We start from the raw sequence: 24,937 nt of genomic DNA, 5'->3' as shown, positions 1-24,937 counted from the left end.
TGGTTTAGCTGACACATCAGGAACCACAATTCAAAGATTAAATGCTGTGAAGTAAGTATAAGTCATGCACAGTTGGAAACAGGGTTGGGGAAGTGGGTCAAAAGATGAATGAACAGCTGGAGATCTAGGAAGCCCTAATGGAAGAGGGAGCAGTCCAGCAGGATCTTGGCAAGCGGATAAAGCCTTGACAGGTAGGGCATTTTGGGGAATGGTACCATCCCATCTTTGGATGGGAGAGGGAGTGCAGGATGAGTGTGGGAGCAGGGGGTAGTCTAGCCTAGGTGGACTGAGTGTTGGTGTGGGGGAAGGAACAACCAGAAACAGATGGGGCTGAGAATGAGAGAGCTCGGCAATTAAACCAAACATGTTTTTGATTTTTAGGATTTTTTTGTCAGCAAAGGATCAGCATGATCAGAGCCATGCTTAGGAAGTCCAGCACTGTGATGAATGGCTTGGGAAGAGACCGTGATTTCAGGAATTACTTGGGCAGCCCAGTCTCCATGCAGGGACCTGACTGAAGAGGAGCGTCAAGGTGGGAGGGATACAGTTACGGAATGGATCTGCCCAAAAGCCACAGATGTGGGAGTTGATTGACTCCTGGGGATGAGGGAGATGAAAAGGTCAAGAGAGATTGAGGATTCAAGTTTGAGTTGTTGGGGAAGAATGGGAGTGGCTGGATCCCTCGGGGGAAATAAATTGGAGAAGAAAATGAACCCGTGGAACCTTGGTTTCTTTAGGAGGGCAGTGGACCAGATGCTTTTCGAGGTCTCTTTTTGTTTGATTGTAACCAGTGTTTTGGTTGCTGGTTGTCTGAAACACTGCAGCATATGTTTGTATAAGAAGCAAATGGCCTGTATGTAACAGGCACTAATGTATTTGTTCATTGGTTCATCCTGGGTGATTATTGGCTTTAAAATACTTACATCTGTAAATAGCTTTCTTTTTGAACTTCTAGTTTTCTAAGTATGTTGACTTGTTCTTGCTCCTATTGTATATCCTATGCCTGTGGACATCTTCTGCATGTGTTTCTTTATATATGTTTTGAATAACTAGAGTATAGATATTTTAAATCTTTTTTGGCTCGCTCTCCCATTATAACAATCACAGCAAAGACTGATATATTTCCTCACAGTCCTCTCTTTCATCCACTGGGTTATAAACTTCCTTGGAGTAAAAGGCATATCTTACTCATTTTTGTCTCCTCACTGCACTTATCATGAGTGATTGTATAATTTCCAGCAAATGCTGGAGAACTGGATTGAACCACTGAGTAAAAGTCAATTACTATCTGTTTCTTTAGTGGAAGACAAAATTCCTCAGGCAATAAAAAGTGTTAGTTTAGAGGGAAATGGGCATCCATGTATTTTGAGAGATTGAAAGTAGAAACGAATAATTCAGTAGACTTTCAGGACTAGAACATAGATATTCATGGACACTTTAGGAACTAGAAATAGAAGCTCATAAAAACCAGGAGAGCTTTCAGTTCTGTCTTAAATTAGCCATTAAGCCTCTTGGGCCAGACTTTTGTACTCTGGGCCTTAATTTCCTCATTTGTAAGGTTGTGGTTGTAGTAAATTACAGAATTTTCTACCTCTCTGCACACCCCAGAATTATAAGCAGGGAGCAGGGATGAGCAAAGCCACGCCACAGGGATGGGAAAGAGTATGCCCATTCTCTTGTGACCAGGGTATGACACGCTAGCTAGAGGCCCAGTTTCCAAAGGTCATTACTGCTCAGATAAGGAGTGTGGACTCTATCCTATGGGAAAGCCTCGTGTGAGGTGGTTTACTAGGGAATGCTATCTGGGAGCCGGAGTGAAGGCCCAGGAAGAGTCCCACTGGGAAGCAGGAGTGATTGAGTTGGCCATTAACAAGCAACTGGTTTGCTTGATTCCAGGGGATCTGAAGAGAAGTCTTATGAAATGTCTCTCAGCACAGCTCACCTGGGGTGGGTGAAGGGAGAAGCTTTTATCTGTTTCTCATCTCCCACTGATTGGAGGCAGCTCTGCTTTTTCAGATTGGGCATACCTGACTGCCAGGTGGGTCCCCATGGGCACCTCAAGAAGCAGTGTGGGGCAGCGTGGGCTGGAGAGGCCTTGTCAGGCTGTCCATATATGAAGCTGGTCAGATTCTTCACGGGACTGGCTGCCATCGCAATGGCGGGAATATGAGGTGAGTCTGAGAGGATTTGAAGCAGAGCATAAAAAGAGGTGGACGTAGAGAGCTATGGAAGGATTTGAAACAAAGGAAATGCCTAGTCAGATTTATGCAGATTTATGTGGTAAATGTTTAACAACCAACTTTCCAGAAAAATAAATGTGTATCTATACATGTACGTGTCGGTCATATAGTTTCCTGATGTAAAGGATGTGTAGCACACAATTTATACATAAATAATAAAAAATACGATTTTCTTTATTGTAAAGGCCGTATAGCTCCTTGATTCTGACAGGTTTCTCTTGGTTTTTGCTGAACTCTTGTGTTTATAGCCAACCTGTGGTTACAACTAATGAAAGAGGGTAGTTGATGTTTTCTTGTTAGAGCATGGAGTAAGATCAAAGTGAAATGATGAAGGCGTGTCCCAGAACTTCATTTGTTCATGAAGCATCTTTGTAAACTGGTTGGTATTAGAAGAATCATTTCCTCAACTTTTCATTTTATTCACAAAATACCTACCAAATATTTTATGGACATTTTCTCCATCATTTTAAGCCCAGAGGATCAACAAAACAAAAATCAGACTATAACTTATAGGGGTTGTCAATTTCTAGGTGAAAACACTCCCATTACAGTCAACTTCAGGTTATAGGGAATAGACACCTAGTAGCACATTTCACAGTATAAAATTGACCTAAACAACCTCAAGGACGTAGATATTAGTAAAAATGTATTAAAGTAGTAAAAAAGTGATGAATTTTGAATACTTATTATCTGTGGATTTAATATGATTTATTTTACTGTAAGTTTTTTGTATGTAATTTAAGATTTCATAATTGCTATGTTTAACAGCTGAGTCATAAAATTTTTGAAAACGTACTGATCAGTTCTAAGGAGCCGGGAGGAGCCAGCCTGGACACTATGGGAATTACAGTTGTAGAAGATCACCTTGATTGCCATCTGTAGAAATATTTTGAAAGAGGGTGTGGGGAAAAAACGTTTATCTGAGTTATAGTAGGGGTGAAAGAAGACAGACTTGGAGAATGCCTTCAGACTGTCAACATGAGGATTCAAATGAAGTCAGGTTAATAGAGGTAACACGGAATTTACTGGTCTGCATTCAAATGTGGCTATGTAGGACTTTTACTGAAAGTCTCCTCCACGTGCTCCTGGAGTCTGAGAGACCTCTTACCTGGGCTTGTGGAGCCCTTGGCAGTCTTCTGCTTTGTCTTCTTGGTTGATGACCATGGGTTAAAAGGGATTGAAGGACGAGGCCTGCCCCCGCCATGGCTATGGGATCCCATAGGATGGGATCCATACCAACGATGGACCTGCTGGCCTTATTTTCCTAAGTTTGCAAATCTGAGGGAGGAAGCACTAGAAAGATATGGGAACCTGGTGTGTACCTCAGACACCTTGCATGCATTTGTGTCCAGGAGCCTGACATTGCCGGGCTATTCTTCCGTGACTCACAGAGGCTAGGGGGCAGACAGCTTTCTCCATGCCTTCCCAAAGCTGCTGACTGCCAGTCTCCATTGCTGTGGAGCTGGGCCCTGAAACAGCCCCTTTGCCCTCTCCCGGCCCCTAGAAGTCACAGAGGTCTCTCTGTCTGAAGACCCTCTTCCCCCTTTGCAGATTAGCTGGTGGAGATGAATGGCTAAAGGCCACAGGCCCCCTGATCCATCTGTACTCCCAGAGTAGGTGAATTTCATTTGTGGGTCCTCCAGCCTCCACTACTCTGAGTAGAAAAATAAGGGCAGGCATGGCCCCTGGGTGCATGGTGGAGCCAGGAACTGAGACATGGAATATGGCGGAGGGTGGGATAGGGTTGTGGCATGTATGTGGCGGGGCTGTGGGAAAGGGAGGGAGGATGGAATCCAGAGGCAAGGCAGATTTTGATCATGTTCAGTTTTGAACTAGATAAAATAGATGCCTGTGGAACAATAGTTGAGTGGGTTGGAGGCATTTGGGAGAAAGAGAGGAGAGCAGTGGTGGTATTGCGAGTCAGAAAGTTGGTGAGGCCGGGTCTGGGGCGCTCCTCCCATGAGGAGGTGGGATGAGAGACGTTGACAGGTAGAGCTCAGAATCCCAGGGAGCACCAGTATTCAGGAATGGGGTCAGCGGTCCGGGGTCCAAGAACCGGGCAGGGAGGAGTGTCCAGGGAACTCTGACAGAAGGAAATGGCACAAAGGAGCTGAGGCGCATGCTGGGAACAGTTTGGCCCATTGTGTTCACGCGCGCAGTTTCCCAAGTGTATCTCTTCAGAGTTATGATTATGCTCACTGGCCCCCTTCCTCCCTCTAAGAAAAAGAGTCAGAGACTCTGCAGTTATCATAAATGACCCAGGGTGAGGAAGACATATGACACTTTTGCACCAGGTCAATACTTTGATCTGGCCTTTTAGAGTCCGTTCGAGGAGTAAACAAACTTACTTTAAGCTAAAGGGAAAGGTCAACTTATTCCTGTTTGATGTTTCTTACTGTTTTCTATATTAATTACTTCATTTTCCCCTTGGTCACAGGCCTGGTATTTTTTTTTCTCTCATAGTTGTCAGCGACCTTGTGTGTCAGGCAATTTCTTCTTCATGATAGATTGAACCAGGGGAGCTTGAGCAGGCAAGGTTACCACCAAAAGTGTGTGGCACCGTTGGTGGTTCTGTTCTTGAGCATCCAGAAAGCCCGGTGTGACTGAACTGAATTATAGGCTTTGAGGTGACTGTGCAGTGTGCATTCAGCAAAAAATCTACCCAGACGTGTTCAGGGGTTGTTGGTTAGGGTGAAATTAGAGGACTCCACCATGAAAAGACAGCCTATCTAAAGGGATAGCAGAATGAATTTTCTACATCAGAAATCTGTCGAATGAGTGAATTTGGATGCGACCACAGGCTTGCCATATGAAATTCTACTCCATGGGAATCCAAGTTAGTGGCTTTGGGAAGACATTTATTGCAGACTGCGAAAATGTTCTCATATTCTTTTGCCCAAGCGTAGACGCATGAAGAGATTAGGATGGACTTCTACTGTAGCTGTCTGCTCTAATCCTCTTAAACACTCAGTGTGTCCCCATGCACACAGCAGTGGGTGGGATTAAATATGGCTAGTCCTTATAATTCATCGACATGGGTGTGTTAGTTGACTGCTATGGGAATAGGAAAACTAGAGAAAAAATTCCTTGGATGAGTTAGGTATTGTGTTTAGCTGCAGGTATCAGAGACCCTCCCCCACCCCTCAATGGTGGCTTTGCTTGTCATGTAAAAAGCAGTTTGGAAGTAGGCAGTTGTGACCTGGCATGATGGTTGCAGGTCCCCCCAGCTGGTGGCTCTATCCAGCTCTTCAGTCTGCCCTCTCCAGGTTGTGGCGCTTGTCAAGGATGGCTGCTGGAGCTCCAAACCTCCCATTTACAGAGCAGGGAGAGGCTGAAGAGGGGGAAGAAAGGCCTGCTGTGTCCCAAGGACCTACACCAGATTTCTGTCACTCTTGCATGTACATCTCATCCGCCAGAGCCGAAGCATGGTGGCCTAGCTGTGGCATTGTGTTCAATTCACTCCGTCCCTAAATTGTTATAAATCTCATCTTTTGATGAGATTTCTGATCTTCTGTTCTCCTGGTCATTATTGCAAGAGATTGGGAGGGGGCTTATGGAAGAGTAAGATTCTGTAGTTTCTTTCTAGATGAGTCCATGCCAAGCGGTCATCCTCCGTCTTCTCAACAGTAGTCACTCCAGTGTCATGAACCAGTCAGGGTTTACCATAGAGGCAGAGCTAGTCAGCTATATGGATTAAAGGATTTATTCCAAGGATTTGGCGTGCTCAGTTGTGGGGCTTGCAAAGCATGCTTTAAATCCATAAGGATTTTGAAATTCAGGCAGTCAAGAAGAGTCTGTTGTAAGCAGACTGGATCTTCAGGAACAGGAGCTGAAGCTTGGAATCTCTGAATTCCTGCAGGGTATAAGCCTTTTTTTAAAAGAGCTCCCAGCTTGGGGTGCCTGGGTGGCTCAGTTGGTTAAGCCTGAGTCTTCAGCTCGGGTCATGATCTCGGGGTCCTGGGATTGAGTCCCGCATCTGGCTCTGCTGGGCGGGGAGCCTGCTTCCTCCTCTCTCTCTCTCTCTCTCTCTCTGCCTGCCTCTCTGCCTACTTGTGATCTCTCTCTGTCAAATAAGTAAAATCTTAAAAAAAAAAAAAAACAAAAGAGCTCCCAGCTCATTCCCTCAGTCTTACTCAGCATCATAATCTTTCTTTTGACTAAAGTCAGCTGATGAAATGCCTTAATTACGGCTGCAAGATCCCTTCATAGCAGCATTATATTAGCAAATAAATTAGTATGTGATTGAATAACTGGGGAAAGGTGTGTGTATACTGCAAAAGGCCGCTGCCTCCCTTCTTTCCTCCAGCGCTCGGCGCTCAGCACTGGAGACAGAATGTTCCTTGCCGCCAATCCGTGCTGAAAACATACAAGAAAGGTAATTCTGGGACCTGGAGTTTCGGCTAGCCAATCTGACACATCCCAAAGCCATCACATACCATGACTTGGTTGTCATCTAGAGAGAGCAGGGCTGAAAACAAATCAATATTTTCTAATTTCCGATGTTTTGGAGGAAGGTGGACTGATCTATCATTGGTAGCTAGTCAGAGCCTCGTATTGTGCATTTTAATTATTTTTCTGCTTTGTTTTCCCTCTTTCTTTTTTGTAGATCATTAAGACTTGATGTTTTCATTAACTAAGGAAAGGGATATGAGGCTCATCAGCCATCGCGAGCTTATCAAAATGAACAGAACTTAAAATTTGTTTTTAAACTGTTATGGCAAGATGTCTAATTTTTGAATTGCACAGATCATTTTTCTCATCTGCACCTTTTCCGTCTTCTGTATATAGAGATATGAATGGTGCCTTTCATTCTTTATTTGAATTAAAAATAACTTTGTAACTAAAGGAAAAATTAGTAGCACTGCAGATTTGTTTTTCCTGATGCGACTCAGATGCTCATTAGTCTTTTATTGGAAAAGTTCTCTATATTCTTTTTAAAAATAATGCCTCTATTGAGAGCTCTAATCTCTATTGAGATATGACTGACACACTATAAAGTTCACCTTTGTAGTGTACAATTCAGTGATTTTTAGTATATTCACAAAGCTTTGAATTAATCACCACTAATTCCAGAACTGCTATATTTTTTTATATTAAGTATAGTTGTGAATATCTTAAGACAGTGAAGAGTTTGGAAGACTTAGTTCGGTTATCTGATTTCAATTCACTTCAAAACAGAAGTTGCTGACTTGGTAAGGGCAGAGCTGCAAACAGTTGAGCTTAATTTTGTGAAAAGACTACACATAAGGCCTTCATTATGGGATTTTCTACCAAATTTAAGTATATTTTTCCCTCCGATGTAATTCAGAATCAGGGCTTTCATTCATTTGTTCAACAAATATTTATCGAACTTTCCTCGGTGGCTGGCTAGTGTCCAATGAGACTTTGTTGGAAACCTTGTGGTCAGGTCGGGGGAGGGATTGGTAAGATCCCTGCTAGGCCAGGAGGCACGAAGCTGCGGGAGCTCTAAGACCCCATGTGTGGAGATCCCAGAAGTGTGAATTTGCAGAACGGAAGGGACCACAGATCTGGAGAACACATCTGAGCATCCCATGAGAAACCCAGGTTTTCCTAGGGGTTGGTGTAAGAGCGGATAGGAGCCGAGTTACTGGGGTCTTCCAAGAAGCGGACATAGGTTCTGGGAAGTGCAGTGAGTGTTGCTGCAGTTAGTGAGCTAGGAATTGAAGGGTTTCTGCTGCGGTGCGGTTTGCATCCTCCCTTCCTTCTTATTCTCTCCTTAATCACCATCTATCAGAGAGGCCTTCCCCGACCGTCTCTCGGAAAGAGAGCCCTGCCCTGCATCCCGTGCTCTGCCGTTTCTGCTGGGCTCTGTGTTAGATGTCCGTCATTGCGGCCTCCCCCCGACCCCGCTGCTGTTCATGACGCCGGCCCTGGTAGAGCAGATGTCTTGATTCATTTGCTGCCCGTCTCCCCAGTACCATGTCTAGTACTGCGTCTGGTACATAGCGCTGATAAAGATTTGTAGCCTCATAGATGAAGGATCTAAAACAAAGTGTGAGACATAAGAACTTCCCCAAGTCCTGTCTCCTAACTTCATTGTCTTTGGTGGTTATGATTTCAGCCTAGGAGTTTTGGGGGGGATATTTAAACATTTGGGCCAAAGCAAGACCTTTTGCAACGAGGCAGTCACGTGACTTCACACACACATCCTCTCTCTCTCTCTCTCTCTCTCTCAGCCCCGGCCCAGGAGTTTCACTACCAGAGCAAATATATACCATGTGCTCTGCAGCTTTGGGGCTAAGATGCCCTTCCTCCCTCGTCCACTTCTACATAGAAACATCATATGCAGTTCTGGAATCTTCCCTGACCACCCATTGTCCTGCATGCTGAACCACTTCTGTCCCCTCCTTTCGTGCACAACTGTGCTGGGGCCCAGTATATGTTTGTTGTTGGCCTGCCTAGACTGCCTCCTCCATGGGTCTGCAAGCTTTTTGAGGACTGCCTTACTCATTTTTGAATCCTCAGTGCCTAGCAGAGTGCCCAGCAGAGAGTAGGAATTCGGTAGATCCTGGAACGGAGAGAGAAAATTCAAACAAGTAGTCTTATGAATGGATGCCAGCCAACCCCTGTAACGGCCACAGAGAATTTAAGCGCAGACCGATCACTGGACTTGGCAGCTGAAGTATTGAAATGGAATTCTAATGAGTGTGAGCGTCTACAGCCGTGACGTGTTTTTGTAGACCCGGAGGACCCCAGGTCAGCGAATGTGTCAAAGCTATTTTGTCTAGGCCTGAACTGAGTTCGGTCGTCGTTTAGACAGTACTTTCCTGAGTCAGCGTTCAGGGGACATGAAAACTGTTTTAACAATCCAAAGAATGTGTAATAGAAGTTTGTCATTCTGTTCTATTTGTTGCTGTGTGTTTTTTGTCTGTTGGTTTTGGTTTTCATTTGGGGAGTTAATGAGCGACAGACTGTTAGAAAACCAGAGGCGAGCTGTGTGGTTTATTGACGTGCTGACTGAATGAATTCAGCTGTGAGTGATCTGGGACTCTTGGGTATGACGGGAAAGTTCATGCCTGCCACCGCCCCGGCCAGCCTTGTCAGCCTGTGGACCCGGCCTGGTTTCTCCGCGGTGGCGGGTAAACGGATCCTCCTGCTTCTGTCTATTAGGCATCTCCTCGGTTTACAGGTCCACGTATCCTGCCTTTAGTTCTTGCAAAGAGAAAGTGCAGATGCAGTCACAACCACAGTTCTTCACGCTGATGGTCACAACAGGTTTTCTAAAAAAAAAAAAAATCTTTTTCTCTTTTTCTAAATCCAAATTAATTCTTGTATTATCGGAATTTTGTTAGCTAATTAGAGAAGAGACCCTTTTCCCAAATGAGTAACCAGGCACTGTGAATTTGCTGCTTCATAGAAGGTGTTTGCCCTCAGCCCGCATCAGCCCCCCCCTGTTTATCCTGGAACTGCCCCCCCCCACATACACACCACCTGGTGAACGTTAAACACCATGAACACGAATGCCATACCGCGAACATTAAAAAGGGAAAAATGTCCTTAATTTTATTTTCCAGGCATGTTGACATCAAATAAATTATAACATAAGCAAATATACTTTAGATTTCTTTCCTGAGGTATAAATTCACTTGGGTTAATATTATGGTTGTGAGATTTTTCTGGGGTGCTGCATTTTGTTCGGTCGGTCAATGTGAGAGAAGCTTTAGCCACTTGGGGGCACCCAGGTTTTTATGTAATGAAAACAAAAACAAAAACGAAAAAAAAAAAAAGCCCAAACAGCAGGAATTACCAATGGAAAATAATTTGCTCTTAAGGAAAAAGGGGGAAGATACTCAGTGCAGATAGACCATTTCAACATAACTAATTTGGAAAGTCAGTCTGTGTTGAACACAGATGACCACATTCTAAGGAAGGAAATTCACCAGACAGCCTGATTTATGGTACGGAGTCCGTAAAACTCCAGCCAGATTCCTGTTAGTGGGTACCTCTGCCCTGGCCAGCAGCCTTGGGCTTCTCGGAGGGAGGCTAACAATGGAAAAGCAGAATAAGCAGTGAGAATTCAACAGTAAGCTTCCCCAGGGCCAAGACCACACTGACTCATTCTCTGTTGTGCGCTGGGGGCTTAGCATTCTGCTGGAAATGTGCACTCACAACAATTTGGTGAACGACTGCATGGGTGCTGTGAGTGAACATACAAGGCGCAAAGAATGAGTGGACAGAGGAGAGAAGATTTTATGCAATGATGACCTACTAATAAAGGGAGTGAATTAGCAGGAGACATAACCACAAGGCAATGCATGTGTTGTATGATGTATTCTCTTGACCCCAGAATGCTAGGGAAATTCCCGTGATACCTATTCTCGTCGAAATTTTGTCAGGTCGAGCTTTGTATTATGTATGTGTTATCTATGTGTGTATCTATATAATAGACTTGTTCATTTGCATTTTGAGTATGTAATCAAATATCACAGAAGCTCAGGCAACATGAATGCTTAAATTAACAAGTTTTATGGTGCCATCCAATATAAATTTATGATAATAATGTTGCTTTGATGCTTAAGAGATTCTGAAATGCCTTTTGAATTCTTAAATAGTGTTTAATTATGTTAGGTTATTTTTAGGATTCTTACTTGTTTACCCTATTCTAATTCCTTCAAAATTCAAGACCTGCGTAACTGCTTTGGTCACTCAGTTGCTTTACTAATCTCTGATGCAGGAACGCAGGGTTGGGTCGGTCTGCCCTGTCAGTTTAGATCGACTCCTCCATGGTTCTAGCTTCCTGAATATTTTCTTCAGCTTTGCAGCTTCAGAAATCCACTTTCATGAATTCATCAGGGGTCAATGAACCCTAGACATTTGCTAGAAACTAAACTCATGGGGGCCCGATGAAGACCAGGATACTATTCATTTAAGAAGCTATAATTTCCATGTTGTTCATAGTTTGTTGGTGAGTAAAATATTCTTATACTATGAAAAGGTGCCATGAGATCACATTAGGGTCACAGGGGTCCTTGGGGAGTAGCCTGATGGCCTTAATAAGGTAGCACCGTTTCCACCTGGGAAGTTCAATCCCAGAGGCATTTCTTTTTTTTTTTTTTTTTTCCCCAGAGGCATTTCTTAAGCATCTGTTGCACGTAAAGGAGCGGTAGCTGGCAGCTGTTGAACCCTTTATGCTGCAAGCCTGGTCCTTGCCAGCTTGCAAGCCTGGTCCATGCTGTGCCAGCATGGTCCTTTTACACACTTGAGTTTACATGCTTGCGGTACTGAAATCACTGTGGAGACCGTGGGGCTGAAAAGAAGCAGCCTCTGTCCTTCAGGATATTCCAGATCTGTGCTGTCCAGTTTGGTACAGATACGTGTGGCTGTAAAGCACTGGAAATGTGGCCAGTCCAAACCGAAGTGTATTCTGAGTGTAAAATGTGCATTGGATTTCAAAGATTGGGAACAAAAGAAATGTAAAACATTTCCTTAATAACTTTCATATGAATCAGATGTTGAAATTACCTTGTATTGTTGGACAAATTCAGTTAAATGAAATGTCATTAAATTATTTTCAGTTGTTTCTTTTACCTTTTAATGTGACTGCTAGAAAATTTAAAATGACATATGTGGTTTTCACATTTTTGGTTCACGCATTGCATCTGTTGGACAATGCTATTATACAGGTGAGGTACATACATAGTTAGAACCTCGCGATGGACATTTAAGTTGGGGTAAACTTTTTTTTTAAGATTTTATTTATTTATTTGATAGGCAGAGATCACAAGTAGGCAGAGAGGCAGGCAGAGAGAGAGGAGGAAACAGGGTCCCTGCTGAGCAGAGAGCCCGATTCGGGGCTCCATCCCAGGACCCTGGGATCATGACCTGAGCCGAAGGCAGAGGCTTTAACCCACTGAGCCACCCAGGCACCCCTGGGGTAAACTTTTTGAATGATGACTTGGCCATAGCCCACAATTCAGAAATCTGGACCTCTAAGTTAACTTACCATCAGGCACAGAATGCTGAGCTTAAAATAGACACACCTACCATTGTGTGGAACTTTTCCTGATTAGAGGCTCTAAAATGTTTACTTGTCCTGTCAACAGCTGTTTATTGGTTCATTAGTATGCCAGGCACAGTGTGAGGCATTCAGAGTCCAATACAAGATAAATTATGGAGCTTTCCAGGTTGGGATACTAGATGATTCTCGGGAAGGAGATAGATTCTATAGGTACCCAATAGCTATGCTAAGGATACGACTAAATAGACATCTGAAGAGATCAAATGTAGAGCGCTGGCTGTCCCAGAGGGCTGTGGTCCCCGTGTGGCGTAGAGTCTGTGTTTGAGCTGGAACCTGAAGTGTGAGAGGATGTGCATGGGCAGAGGTTGGGCAGGTGGAAGGGGTGAACTGGGTAGAGGGAGCAGGAAGAACAGAAGCTCAGAGGTGAGGCTGGAGGGGTCTTGTAGGCAGAAGGGGTGTTCACCTGCCTGGGACATGATGTTTGTGCAGGGGAGGGGAGGTGGTAAATGCTGGGCTTGAATAGCGGAAGGCCAGGCTAGGGAATCTGGACTTTTCCCTGTAGTGCTTAAATGCTAGTGAGTGTGTGGGACCTTAAAACAGTCTCTCAAAATTCCAGTTAGCAGTCCATCTAAAATTCTGAATGCCTGAAGGAGTCACAGCATCTTTTTTTTTTTTTCCTTGAGAGTGAGGGGACTTAAATTTTTAAAAAGATTTTGTTTATTGATTTGAGAGAGTGTGTGCAGGTATGAGTAGGGGGAGTTGCAGAGGGGAGGGAGAGAGAAACCCTAGCGGACTCCCCACTGAGCGTGGAATCTGATCCAAGCTCCATCCCATAACCCTGAGATCATGACCTGAGCTGAAAGCAAGAGTCAGACACTTAACTGACTGAGTCACTCAGGCGCCCCAGGGCTTAAATGTTTTTAAAATAACTTCTTTTGAAATAATTACTTCGACTCTAGTTTCTTCAAATCCTTCTAATGTTCTATTTATTTTGTTCCAAATAGCATCTCATTCTCCTTAGGAGTGGGAAATATTAGACCAGAAGGCATGTGTTAAGAGACAGGAGAATAAATTTTTATCTCCCAGTCAATAGTCGGGATGGAAAATCATACCAACTCTTTGTCTTGTATTTCCCATTCCATGAAAATAAAGAACATTTCTGGGGCGCCTGGGTGGCTCAGTGGGTTAAAGCCTCTGCCTTCGGCTCAGGTCATGATCCCACGGTCCTGGGATCGAGCCCCGCATTGGGCTCTCTGCTCAGCTGGGAGCCTGCTTCCCTTCCTCTCTCTCTCTCTGCCTGCTTCTCTGCCTACTTGTGATCTCTGTCTATCCAATAAATAAAAATCTTAAAAAAAAAAAGAAAAGGAAGAACATTTCTATAGAAACTATGTTTCAGCAAATGAGGGCAAATGGTCTGTAAGACTCTTAGACCAAATTGGTTCATACACTAAGTGCAGAGAGTTATAGAGGCCACAGGGCTGAAGATGCTGGAGAGTGTTACAGTTAGGAGAGTGGACACAGGAGTCAGACATGTGGGTTCAAATCCCAGCTCTACACTTTACCAGTTTTTCTGCTCACTTCTGATATCCCCAGATTGATTTTTACCTCTCGCCCTTGACAGCTACCTTTTTGTTTTCCATCAGGGATCCTTGTGTTCTGCCTTTCCCCTTCTCACCTTTTTGTCTATGATCAGTGTGTTGCCCCTCTCCTCCCTTTGCCTTACTCCCTGCAAAACCCAATCCTGGCAAAAATTGGGTTTGAACCGGTATTACTCTGCACTCCTCTTCCAAACAGCTGAGTGTACCTGGGAAACACACACACACACACACACACACACACACACACACACTCCCCTGATGACATTAAAATGACCAGTCCACCCTCTCCAGTGACACGCAGCACTCTCTGGCCATCCTACCACATTTCCCAGTAAATTCATTCTCTCCCTCTCCCAAGTGGCTATTTCACACCTTTGCCTCTGTGCTCAAACCTCTAATATCTCCTCTTGTCTCTCTATCTGCTAATGATTCTGCTGCTTACTTCACTAGGAAACTAGAAGCAGTCAGAAGAGCAGCACCTCCTCTCCCCACTGCCAAATCCTTCTGTCTTCACACATAATTCTGTCCCCCAAAGGCCCGCTCTTTGCCGTGAATGAGCTCTCTGTGCTCCTGGGAGGTCCCCTTAGCCCTGTTCAACCACGTCTTGTGCTCTTGTCTGTTCAGAACGTGGTTTCCAATCAGGATTCTCCCACTGGCTTCATCCTCCTTACTCGTTTTGCTGGGTCATTCTTACTATTCAAGTATTCTATGATACGTCTCCTCTTTAAAGAGACACCTTTTAATCCTTTGTCTCTCACCAGCTTTGCCCTACCTCTCTGTTCCTCTTTTTTTTTTTTTTTTTTTAAAGATTCATTTATTTTAGAGGGTGAGGGCAGGAGAGGGGCACAGAGCGAGGGAGAGAAAGAATCTTAAGCAGACTTCGGGCAGGGAGCGGAGCCCGACTCGGGGCTTGATCCCACAACTCTGAGATTAGGACCTGAGCTGAAACCAAGAGTTGGGCGCTTAACGGACACCACTACCCAGACACCCCGCTCTGTTCCTCTTTAAAACAAAACTCTTTTGAGTGAATTGTCTGCTCTCACTGCCTCCAATTCCTTATCTTTTACTCTCTCCCCTGCCCAGCATTTTATTATGAATATTTTCTAACATATAGAAAAGTTGAAAGAATTCTAAGTTTAAAACCACCTAGATTCTGTTTTGTCTTATTTGCTTTAATGCACATCTTGCCATCTGTCCATCCCCTATCCTCTGATCAATACATCTTATGTTTGGATACATTTTAAACTAAGTTGCAGGCATCAGTAGAGTCTATCCTAATCTCTCCAGTTAAATTCAGGTCAGTATTTGTTTAATCATTTTCTCTTTTGAGGTAAAATTTATATACACTGAACTGCACGGATCTGGAGTGAACCACTCAGAGTTCTGATGAATGCACACACCACTGCTGCAATCCAGACCCTTATCAAGGCATGGAATATGACCGTCACCACAGAAAGTTCCCGCATGCTCCAGGATGTACTCGTTTTTGTAAATTCTTTCACCCAGCGTAATATTTTGGAGATTCATCCATGTCATGTGTATTTCATGCCTTTCTGTTGCTCCGTGTCATTCCGTCATTTGGTATTCTATTGCTAATTATTTTCCCATTGTTTATGCCACAGTTGTTTCTTGTTTTTTTTTTTTTTTTTTTTTTTCTTTTTGATGGATGCCTGAGCGCTTTCCAGTTTGGGCTATTACGAATAAACCTGCCATGAACAAACACAAACGTCTTTTTTGTGTATGTGTTTTCTTTTCTCTTGACTAAACACTTAGGTATGAAATTATTTGGTTATGGGGTAGGTATATGTTTAGTTCTATAAGAAACTGCCAGAACTTTTAAAAAAAATGGTTGAATTGTTTTACGCTTGGACCAACAGTCTGTCAGAATTCTGATTGTTCTACTTTCTTGCCAGCATTAGATTTTCTCCATTCTGGTGCTTATGTATGTAGTGATATCTCCTTGTGCTTTTTATTTAAATTTCTTTTCTTCTTTTTTTTTTTTTTTTTAAAGATTTTATTTATTTATTTGTTTGACAGAGACCACAAGTAGGCAGAGAGGCAGGCGGCGGGAGGGGGAGTTGGTGGTGAAGCAGGCTCCCTGCTGAGCTGAGGTACTGATGTGGGGCTCGATCCCAGGACCCTGAGATCATGACCTGAACCGAAGGCGGAGGCTTTAACGCACTGAGCCACCCAGGCGCCCCAAGTTTCTTTGATAAATATTAACATTGAGCATTTTTTCCCTGTGCTTATCAATCATTAGTTTATCTTCTTCTGTGAAGTCTCCCATCAGATATTTTGCTCTCTTTTTACTGAAGTCCTTGGGCAGATATATGATTTACATATATTTACATATGTTTTCTTCCAGGCTGAGATTTACCTATTCATTCTCTTAATGGTGTCTTTTTGATGAACAGAAATTTTTAACTTTGATGGAGTCTAATTTTTTTTCCCTTTGTGTTTATTCCTTTCTGTGTCATATCTAAAAACTTTACAGCTGTAGCATTTACATTTAGGGTTCTGATCCATCTGAAATTAATTTTTATACATGGTACAAGGTTAAGGGACAAGATTTATTTATTTTTGTCATACAGGAATTTAGGTGTTTTAGCATCAGTTGTAGATCCTTTTTTCCTTTATTGGCTTTTTCTGTTGGTTTGTGAAAATTCGAATGCCCATATAAATGTGGGTCTGTCCTGTCTCATTCATCTGTTGATTCCTTGTCAGTATCACACTGTAGACTTACTAGTCAAAGCCTTAAATTCAGGTAGTATAAGCCCTCCAACTTTGGTCTTATTTTTTATGATTGCTTTGGCTCTTCTAGGTCATTTGCATTTCGACACACATTTTAGAATCAGCTTGTCCATTTCTAAAGAAAAGTCCAGTGAGATATTTATGATTAAGATTACTGAATCTGGGGGCGCCTGGGTGGCTCAGTGGGTTAAGCCGCTGCCTTCGGCTCAGGTCATGATCTCAGGGTCCTGGGATCGAGTCCCGCATCGGGCTCTCTGCTCAGCAGGGAGCCTGCTTCCCTTCCTCTCTCTCTGCCTGCCTCTTCATCTACTTGTGATTTCTCTCTGTCAAATAAATAAATAAAATCTTTAAAAAAAAATTACTGAATCTGTTAGTCACTTTGTGAAAACTGACTTCTTAACAATATTTAGTTTTTATCATCATCAATATGATATATCCACTATTTAGATCTTTAATTTCTCTCAGCAACGTCATGTAGTCACATTCTCATTTGAACTCACTCCATTTAGGTTTTTGTGCCCAGTTCCCCTGCAACCACTCTTGTCTCATCACCGTGACCTCCATGTTGCTGTATCCAGTGGCAAGTTCAGTCTTCCTCTTTCTTCATTTCTCAGCTGCCTTGACATAACTGGTCACTTTATACTTGAAGCATTTTCTTCACTTGGCTTCTGTCTCCTCATGCGTTTCCTCTTTTCTTCCCATTTGCTCTGTGTTGGTCTCCTTTGCTATATCCTTCTCTTCTTCCTAACATTTAGATGTTAGAAGGTCCTGAGCCTCAGTTCTAACCTCCTGTGCTTTGTCCATCCTCAATAGGTCAGATGGCGTAAATATGTTATTTAAAGCCACGGGATTCCCAATTTTATATCTCCGTTCAGAATCCTGGCCTTATATAGCCAAACCCCAGACTTACAGATACAACATCCTACTGATCCCCTTTTGGGTATCTAAAAGGTCTATCAGGGACTCAGCCTGTTAAGTGTCTTGACTCTTGATTTCACCTCAAGTCATGATCTCAGGGTCATGGGATCGAGCCCTGTGTCAGGCTCCATGTTCAGCACAGAGTCTGCTTGAGATTCTCTCTCTCCCTTTCCTTCTCCTCCTCCCTCCACTTGCATGTGCTCTCTCTCTCTCTCAATAAATAATACAATCTTAAATAAAGCGTATCAAACTTAATCCATGCAAAAAGGAACTCTTGATTTTCCTCTAAAACATACTGCTCTTCCTTACTCTCCACCACCCACTGTGTTTCCAGTTCAGTATTTGGACTTTTATCCCTGTTGCTTACTTATATGCCCGTCTTAGAATTTCCCTTGACATCTTTCTTTTACATCCCACACAGAAGACTGACAACCCTCATAGAATGTTCTCTTGGCTCTATCTTCACAGTATACCTTAGATCTCCCTACAAAGCCGTCATTTCAGTCCAAGCTACCAACATCCCCCACGGGGTTTACTGTGGGATTCTACGTAATCTGCTTTCTCTTGGTCTGTTCTTTAGCTGAACATAGAATAATGTTTTAAAATGTCACAGTATTTCACTCCCCTGATTAAAAACCTTTTGGAGCTTTTCCATTATATTTTGGGGGGGTGGAAACAGTGCAATGGTTTACAGAGCTTTATATGATCAGACCTCCCTGTTATCTCTCTGACTTCATTCTCTTCTGTTGCTCTCTCTTTCAGAGGGTGCTGACTGCACTGACCTTTCTGTGGTTCTTGAACACTCCAAGCTTGTTTTGACCTCAGGGCCTCTGCTGTTTCTGTTTCTTTTGCCTGGGACCTTTCCCCCAGATAATGACATGGATTGTTACACTATTCCATTCAGGTCTCTGTTTAAGTGTCATCTCCCCAGAGAGGCTTTTTCTGACTACCCTACCTCAGGAGTGTGCCTCCTACCTGATGATCACTCTCCAGTCCCTCACCCTGCTTTGGTTTTCTTCCTAGCACTTAGCATTATCTGGTTCGGTATTTATTTGTTGGTAGTCCGTCTGTCCCAATAGAATACAAGTTCCCTGAGGAAAGGGAATTTCTCCTTGGAATCATTAAATGCTATTAACAATGCCTGTCACATAATGCGTGCTCAGTAAATATATGTAGAATGGATGACTATGAACAAGTTAACCTTGTTGGCCCCATTTTCTTCATCTGAGATATGGGCAAAATAATGGTTATCTACCTCATAGGGCAGATGTGAACATCATAAAAATATCGTGTATAGTAAGATAGTGTGGTGATAGCTGTTATTATAATTACTATTTAAAAATATAAATGAATTAAGTCTCATAATCAGCAAATAGATATGAATGCTATATAAGGTAAAATTAATTTGCCTGGTGTATGCTTTCTACAATGGTCGATTTTAGAGGTGTAACCTATGATCTGATGTTATTGGTAAATTAGTTACAGGAAACAGATACAACTATGTGAAAAATTAGATGCCATAGGATATTTAAATAAGCAGTCCAGACAACAATGGGAACTTCATCAGGCATGATTAGTTGTCTAACATGTTTGCTGCTGATTGTTCTAGGTGTGATAAATAAAAACGATTTTTTTTTTCCCTAATCCCAGGTGATCTGAGAAGGATTTGCAAAGGATGTGGATTTGGGTTGCTTCTAGAAAAGCTGGGGAGTGTTTCACTCTTTTACTGGTTGGGAAGGAGAAAGGCATCACAGGTGGAGCAATGACATAAACCCGAATCGGGGAAGAATTAGGGAGTGTGAAAAATTGACCAAACCTTTGTGACTGGTGGAAGAAGTATAATGAGGAAGCTGTCTGAGAGCAATGTAAAGAAAACAGGGTAGGAACAAGAGCAGGTGGCTTCAGGCGACAGGAACTGCCAGGGCACGGGGATCCTTCCAGCTACTTAGATTGGGCAAGCGCAAGTGCTTCTGGGTGGTTAGGACAGAAGGTAACATCACAGGCTTGCTTTCAGTCCCTTCTCCCCCCAACCCCCGTGCAGGTGGCCAGGATACTACTCTTCACAGCACATAGAGTGGGTGGCTATGCTGACTCTGTGTATCCAACATGTCCACGTGTCCATGGAGAGGCAAGAGCAGGAGGGGTCCATTCTGTTCCCGGGGTCTATAAACCAATTTTAAACTTCTGTTTTCACCCACAAGAATTCCCATTCTAATTCCCATTCTAATGTGAGTAGAAGGCAAGTAACCACTTTAACTATGGGTCCTTATTATGGAAAGAAGGAATAGGGACCTTAGAAATTAAAGGTCCATTAATAAGCATATTAATTTATGTTTTAATACACATGTTAAGAAATAGTCAACTTCTGTGGGTTTTTTTCAGAAGACCATATTACATCAGTCATATAAAGCCCCATTGTGAAAAAGGAACCACATGCCATTATATGAGAAGATGCCAAGTAATCTGTGAATTGATCAGGTTATAAGAAAAAATTAAAGATAGGTTATTTAGTCGACTGTAAAATAAAATCTGCTTTAATGATACAATTTTGTGTAAGTTTGCAGTAATCTAAAAGGGTGTCTATACTTGCACCTTAAGTTTCTTCTCATTACTGAGTTCCAAAACGTCATTGCCTTTTGGGGGTTAGAATATAGTTTAGAGCAATTGGTAGCAGTTAAGAAAATGACCCTGTGAAGGAAGCAAAATAAATAAAATATAGATATGAGCCATGACAAATGTTGCAGAATAGAGAATGGATGTGAAGACAATAAGCCGCGTTGTTACTAATGCAGCCCTGGCAACACGCGTCACAGATTAAATAATGAACGCCAGTTAGCGGGCACAGTTAGCAGAGAACAGAGAGCACATTGTTTTAGCTTATCTATCTAATTTCAAACTAATTGCTTAAGTACAGGCTTCTGTTCTGGTTATAGCCAAAGGAAAATTAAATAGTTGAAATACTGTAAATTTGGTAACACACTCTGGATCACCAATGAGAACAAAATAAAAGAGCTTGGAGCAAAGAATCCAAATAAATTGTTAGCTTTGCCTGGAGATGGAAGCCTGGAAGGAAGCAAAATCCCCTTGCTGGGCTCGGCACTCACTATTCCCTTCCTCTCTTCTCTGGGTCAGGTTCTAGCTGATCTGATAAAAGGCATCGATTTCACACAGTCTTCTGGGCTCCCAGCTGCAACCCCATAGAGTGAGGACGAGAGATACTGCGTCTTCTCACACCCCAGGTGTGGCATCTTCCTGAGTTGTGACCTCTCTGAAGTTTCATGCCCTTGGGGTTGACTTTTCCTACTCAGGATCTCTGTGATGAGCGAATGAGCTGATACTTGTGAAAGCACTTGGCTGACGCAAATGAAGGGATGGAGTATTTTTATGTAGTATTTTTAGGGTGTGCAGTTGGTGGAGGAACACAGGTCAGAGCTACTGGGTTTGAATACTGAATCATCTCATGCTAGGTTCTTTACTGAATTCTTTTTAAAAATACCTTTCCGTCTTTTTTCTTCTTTCCCCTCTTAAGTCAGATAGATGTTCTTTCCTTTTTTGAAAACATTTATTTATTGATTTTAGACAGAAAGTGTGTGTGTGTGTGTTTAAGAGAAAGAGAGAGAGAGCGAGCACGCACGTGAGAGAGAGCGAGTGTGCGCAGGGGCAGGGTCCGAGGGAGAAAATCTAAGCAGACTCCCCACCAAGTGGGGAGCTTGCCACAGTGGGGCTTGATCTGATGACCCTGAGATCATGATCTGAGCCAAAATCAAGAGTTGGATGCTTAACTGACTGAGCTACCCAGGTGCCCCAAGATGTTCTTTACTTTTGTGTGTGCACTGTGGGTGCCTTTGGCATGCTAGTAAAGTTAATGAGTTCCTTTTCAGAATAATGTTTAATGCATAAAATTAAATGCCTAAACTTAAATGCATAAAGTTAGAATGCATTGGATTACAAAGGAAGCCAATTATACTGATATACAGTTACCGATACACCAAAAACTATGTACTAGTATAATATATATCCTTTATTAACACATTACATATCAGGAACGAGTGGCAGGTGTAGTAACTCCTATAATTTGATGTACTGATGCATGGAAATGATACTTTGAGTTGTCTGCAATAACTGTGATGTGAAATGAAGGCACCATTGATTTCTACTGTGACGAGTCACAGGTCTGGCTCCTTTTACTATGGATCATTGCCTATGTTTGTAATGGAAGGGAACGCTCAAGTTCAGCTGGAGGTTAGTAAAAATTAAAACGAACAATTTCCCCATCTCCATCCTGAATTCTGTCCAAGGTCTTCAGAAACCCCTTGCCTTAAAACCTCACCCTTGGGGTGCCTGGGTGGCTCACTTGGGTGAGCTTCCGATTCTTGACTTCAGCCGAGGTCACGATTTCAGGGTCCTGGGCTCCAGCACTGTGTAGGACTCCGTGCAAGGAGCCTGCTTCAGGATTTTCTCTCCTTTTACTCCTCTCCCCCAAATGCTCACACACACTCTCTAAAATATATAATAAGTCTTTTTAAAAAAATCCAAAACTTCTCCCTTTACTCTTATGCCCCGTGCTCTCCGGGGCAGACTCATTTGTGCCCTGTTGCTGCCCTCCAGCCGCAGTCCTCCATCCTTTCTGTACAGTGTCTGCTAGTTGGGTCCCTTCTGTGCAGGCCAGGAACTGGAGCTCCAGACCTCTCTCCTGCACATCCACCCTGGCTGGCCCGCGGGACCTCCAGCTCCGCCTCCAAAGTCTGGCTCCTGGGCTTGGCTCCGCAATGCCTCTTCCTCCCGCCAGCCTGCTCCTCCTTCCGGTTTCCCAGCTCTGCGGATGGCCTCAACAAACTCTGTGTGGCTCGGGCCCTGAACCTAGCTTCCTCAAGAGAGCTAGCGAGCACCCCTGCTGCCGGCATCAGGGCCCCGGCCTCCTTGGTAACACTTGGGAAAGTGTAAGCTTGTACATTTGAAAGCACTGGTCTGCCCCTTCCTTTACCTGAACCGTCTTCTTAATTTCTACTCACTCTACAAGGCCTGGCTCCTTACTTATCTTTCCAACGTGCATATCTGGACACCCTCCAGTTAAAACTCTCCGGATGCCTCTTTGCCTCTGTGAGACCCACATCAGAGCACCCCTGCTGCCCTTGCAGCGTTTTCTTCTCCTCCCTGTGGTCCCTCCAGTGGCCGCATGGTTCCCCATTTTCCTCTCTGCCTTGGAAGACTATGTGGGTGCCCTCTGCTGGTGATTGCTTGCCTGCCATGAAGCCTCCCGGTCTCAGTTGTGTGGCTTCTTGGGTCCAGAGCCTTTCCCACTCTGCACCATCGTGAGGACTGTCAGTGGAACAGTTCTCTCCCGTCTGCTCCTCCCTTGCATCTGCCCAGAATCTGGCAGGATTTCCCAAGTGGTGTGCACTCAGGAGGGCGGAATTAATAAAGTACATGGTTAGGAGCATTTACATCAGAGCTAAACTGCTTGGGTTCTCATCCCAGTTTTACCACTCACGGTTTGGCAAGGTACTTACCCTTTAGGGTCCTCAGTTTTCTCATCTATAAAACTGGTATAAGAAAACAGTGGTGAGATTTAAATGATTTACTACTTGTGAAGAAGTTTAGAACCTTGCCCACCACTTAAGGTCTTGTAGTAAAAGCTTGAATAGTAGCTGCTAGTATTATTAGTTTTAGTTTCAGTAGTGTGGCTTGGGCTTATTTAAAAATCACATCTTTAAAAAATTAAAAAAATAAATAAAATAAAAATCACATCTTACTCCACTTTTATCTTTTTCTAACATTTATTACTCCCGTGTAATTCGAAACTCAGAATTTAACTATTCTTTATCTCCATTGAGGTTGATATTATACATGGATTGTTTGCAGAAATAACTTTTTTCCGTTATGGATAATCCTTTATTTTTTAAATTTAATTTTATTTTTTCAGCATTCCAAGATTCATTGTTTATGCACCACATCCAGTGCTCCATGCAGTCTGTGTCCTCCTTAATACCCACCACCACACTTACCCATCCCCCCCACCCCCCTTCCCTCTAGGAGACTATGCTGACTTATATGAAATAGATCAAGCAGAAGGAAATACATTTTTTTTAAAGATTTTATTTATTTGTTTGACAGACAGAGACCACAAGTAGGCAGAGAGGCAGGTGGGGGTGGAGGTGGGTGGGTAGCAGGCTCCCTGCTGAGCAGAGAGCCTGATGATGATTCGGGGCTCGATCCCAGGACCCTGAGATCATGACCTGAGCTGAAGGTGGAGGCTTTAACCCACTGAGCCACCAGGTGCCCCAGAAGGAAATACTTTTGATGAAAGACAGGAACAGTCTTAGGGATACAGCCTTTTAACAGAGTGATGGACACTGCCCCACCAGTACTTATCTGGTTAGGTTGGGGTTTATCCACATTTTTTCCATTTCAGAGATGATGTTGACCTCACAGGCATTTTTATCACAGCTTTTTGGGTAAAGGAAAGATGAATATTACTTATCAGAGAATTTTTCCAGGAATGTAAATCATTATATATGTTTATAGACCAGATCCACGTGAAAGAGATGTTTTTCAGAGTAATAATAATAATAATAGTAATTATTATTATTATTTTTTGCATGAGTGTTTTCGTATTCTCAAGAAATATTCTGCTCTCGTGGGGGGTGGAAAACTTTCCATGACCTTTACCACACATTGTGTGTGACATTAATGTACTCACAATGGATCCTTTTCTGCTTTTTTGTTTTTCTTCCAGCTTCAGAGTTGTATTTCCCCTGAGGTTTAACTGTTCCAGCGTTTTCTTGGTCTTGCCACCAGGTGGGGTTCTGGCTCTTTTTAAAGGCGTCAGCCTCTTCTCTCATTTTCTCACTGAGGTGACTGTCTTGACCCTGTCATTCTAAAGTGACCCCATGAGAAACTGTTGAATCTTGTCCTGGGAGTGGGTGGGGGAGGCAAGTGGGGGCATGTGTGAGATCTCAGGGAGTCTCCAGGTTTTTCCTGCCTGATCTTCTTGTGCTTATATGCCAATGGCTTAAGTTTCACAGGTTTTGAGTAACTTGATTTTATTGGCAATACATGTAAATCTTGTTTGGCAGCCAGTGAATCGAGTTTTCCTTGAAAGTTTGGTCTGATCTTTTGGCGTAGAAGAAACAACAGAGTTAGGTAATCTTGACCATTTTGTTAAATAGATCTTCTTTAAACAAAGTGGAAATCATGGAAGCAAGCCATGACAATTAAAACTGTCCTTGGAATTAAAAACTAGGAGCAGACTGTATATATGGTACTGTGAACACGTTACGTTAAAAAGCAGAGCATGGATTTTCATTATTTCTTGAGCAATGTGCTGGAACATTATGAACTGTTTTAAGATTTAAATGCCTTCAAGAAATTATCAAATGCATATTTCTAGAATGAGAAATAAAATTCAAATTTCTTAATTTGAAACCATGGAGAAACCTATTCAGTTCCAT

The 24,937-nt window shown here is 43.0% G+C and overlaps 1 protein-coding gene across 4 annotated transcripts in view; it reads left to right on the top strand.

Moving 5' to 3' along the window:
* Positions 1-24,937, top strand: part of PLD1 (phospholipase D1) — a 198,841-nt gene that overhangs the window by 14,392 nt on the left and 159,512 nt on the right. Inside the window, exon 2 of one of the 4 annotated variants that reach the window (XM_082688748.1) lies at positions 2,017-2,171. The exons of the other annotated variants lie outside the window; for them this stretch is intronic. Within the exon in view, the coding sequence (XP_082544874.1) occupies positions 2,167-2,171 (5 nt within the window). The 5' untranslated portion in view covers positions 2,017-2,166. The remainder of the gene's footprint in view (positions 1-2,016; positions 2,172-24,937) is intronic. 4 annotated transcript variants of the gene reach the window in all.

Source organism: Mustela nivalis (assembly GCF_964662115.1).
Source record: "Mustela nivalis genome assembly, chromosome: 1".
NCBI classification, from domain to species: Eukaryota; Metazoa; Chordata; class Mammalia; order Carnivora; family Mustelidae; genus Mustela; species Mustela nivalis.
Note: the sequence above shows the minus strand (reverse complement) of the source record. Positions and strands in the feature narration are given on the sequence as shown.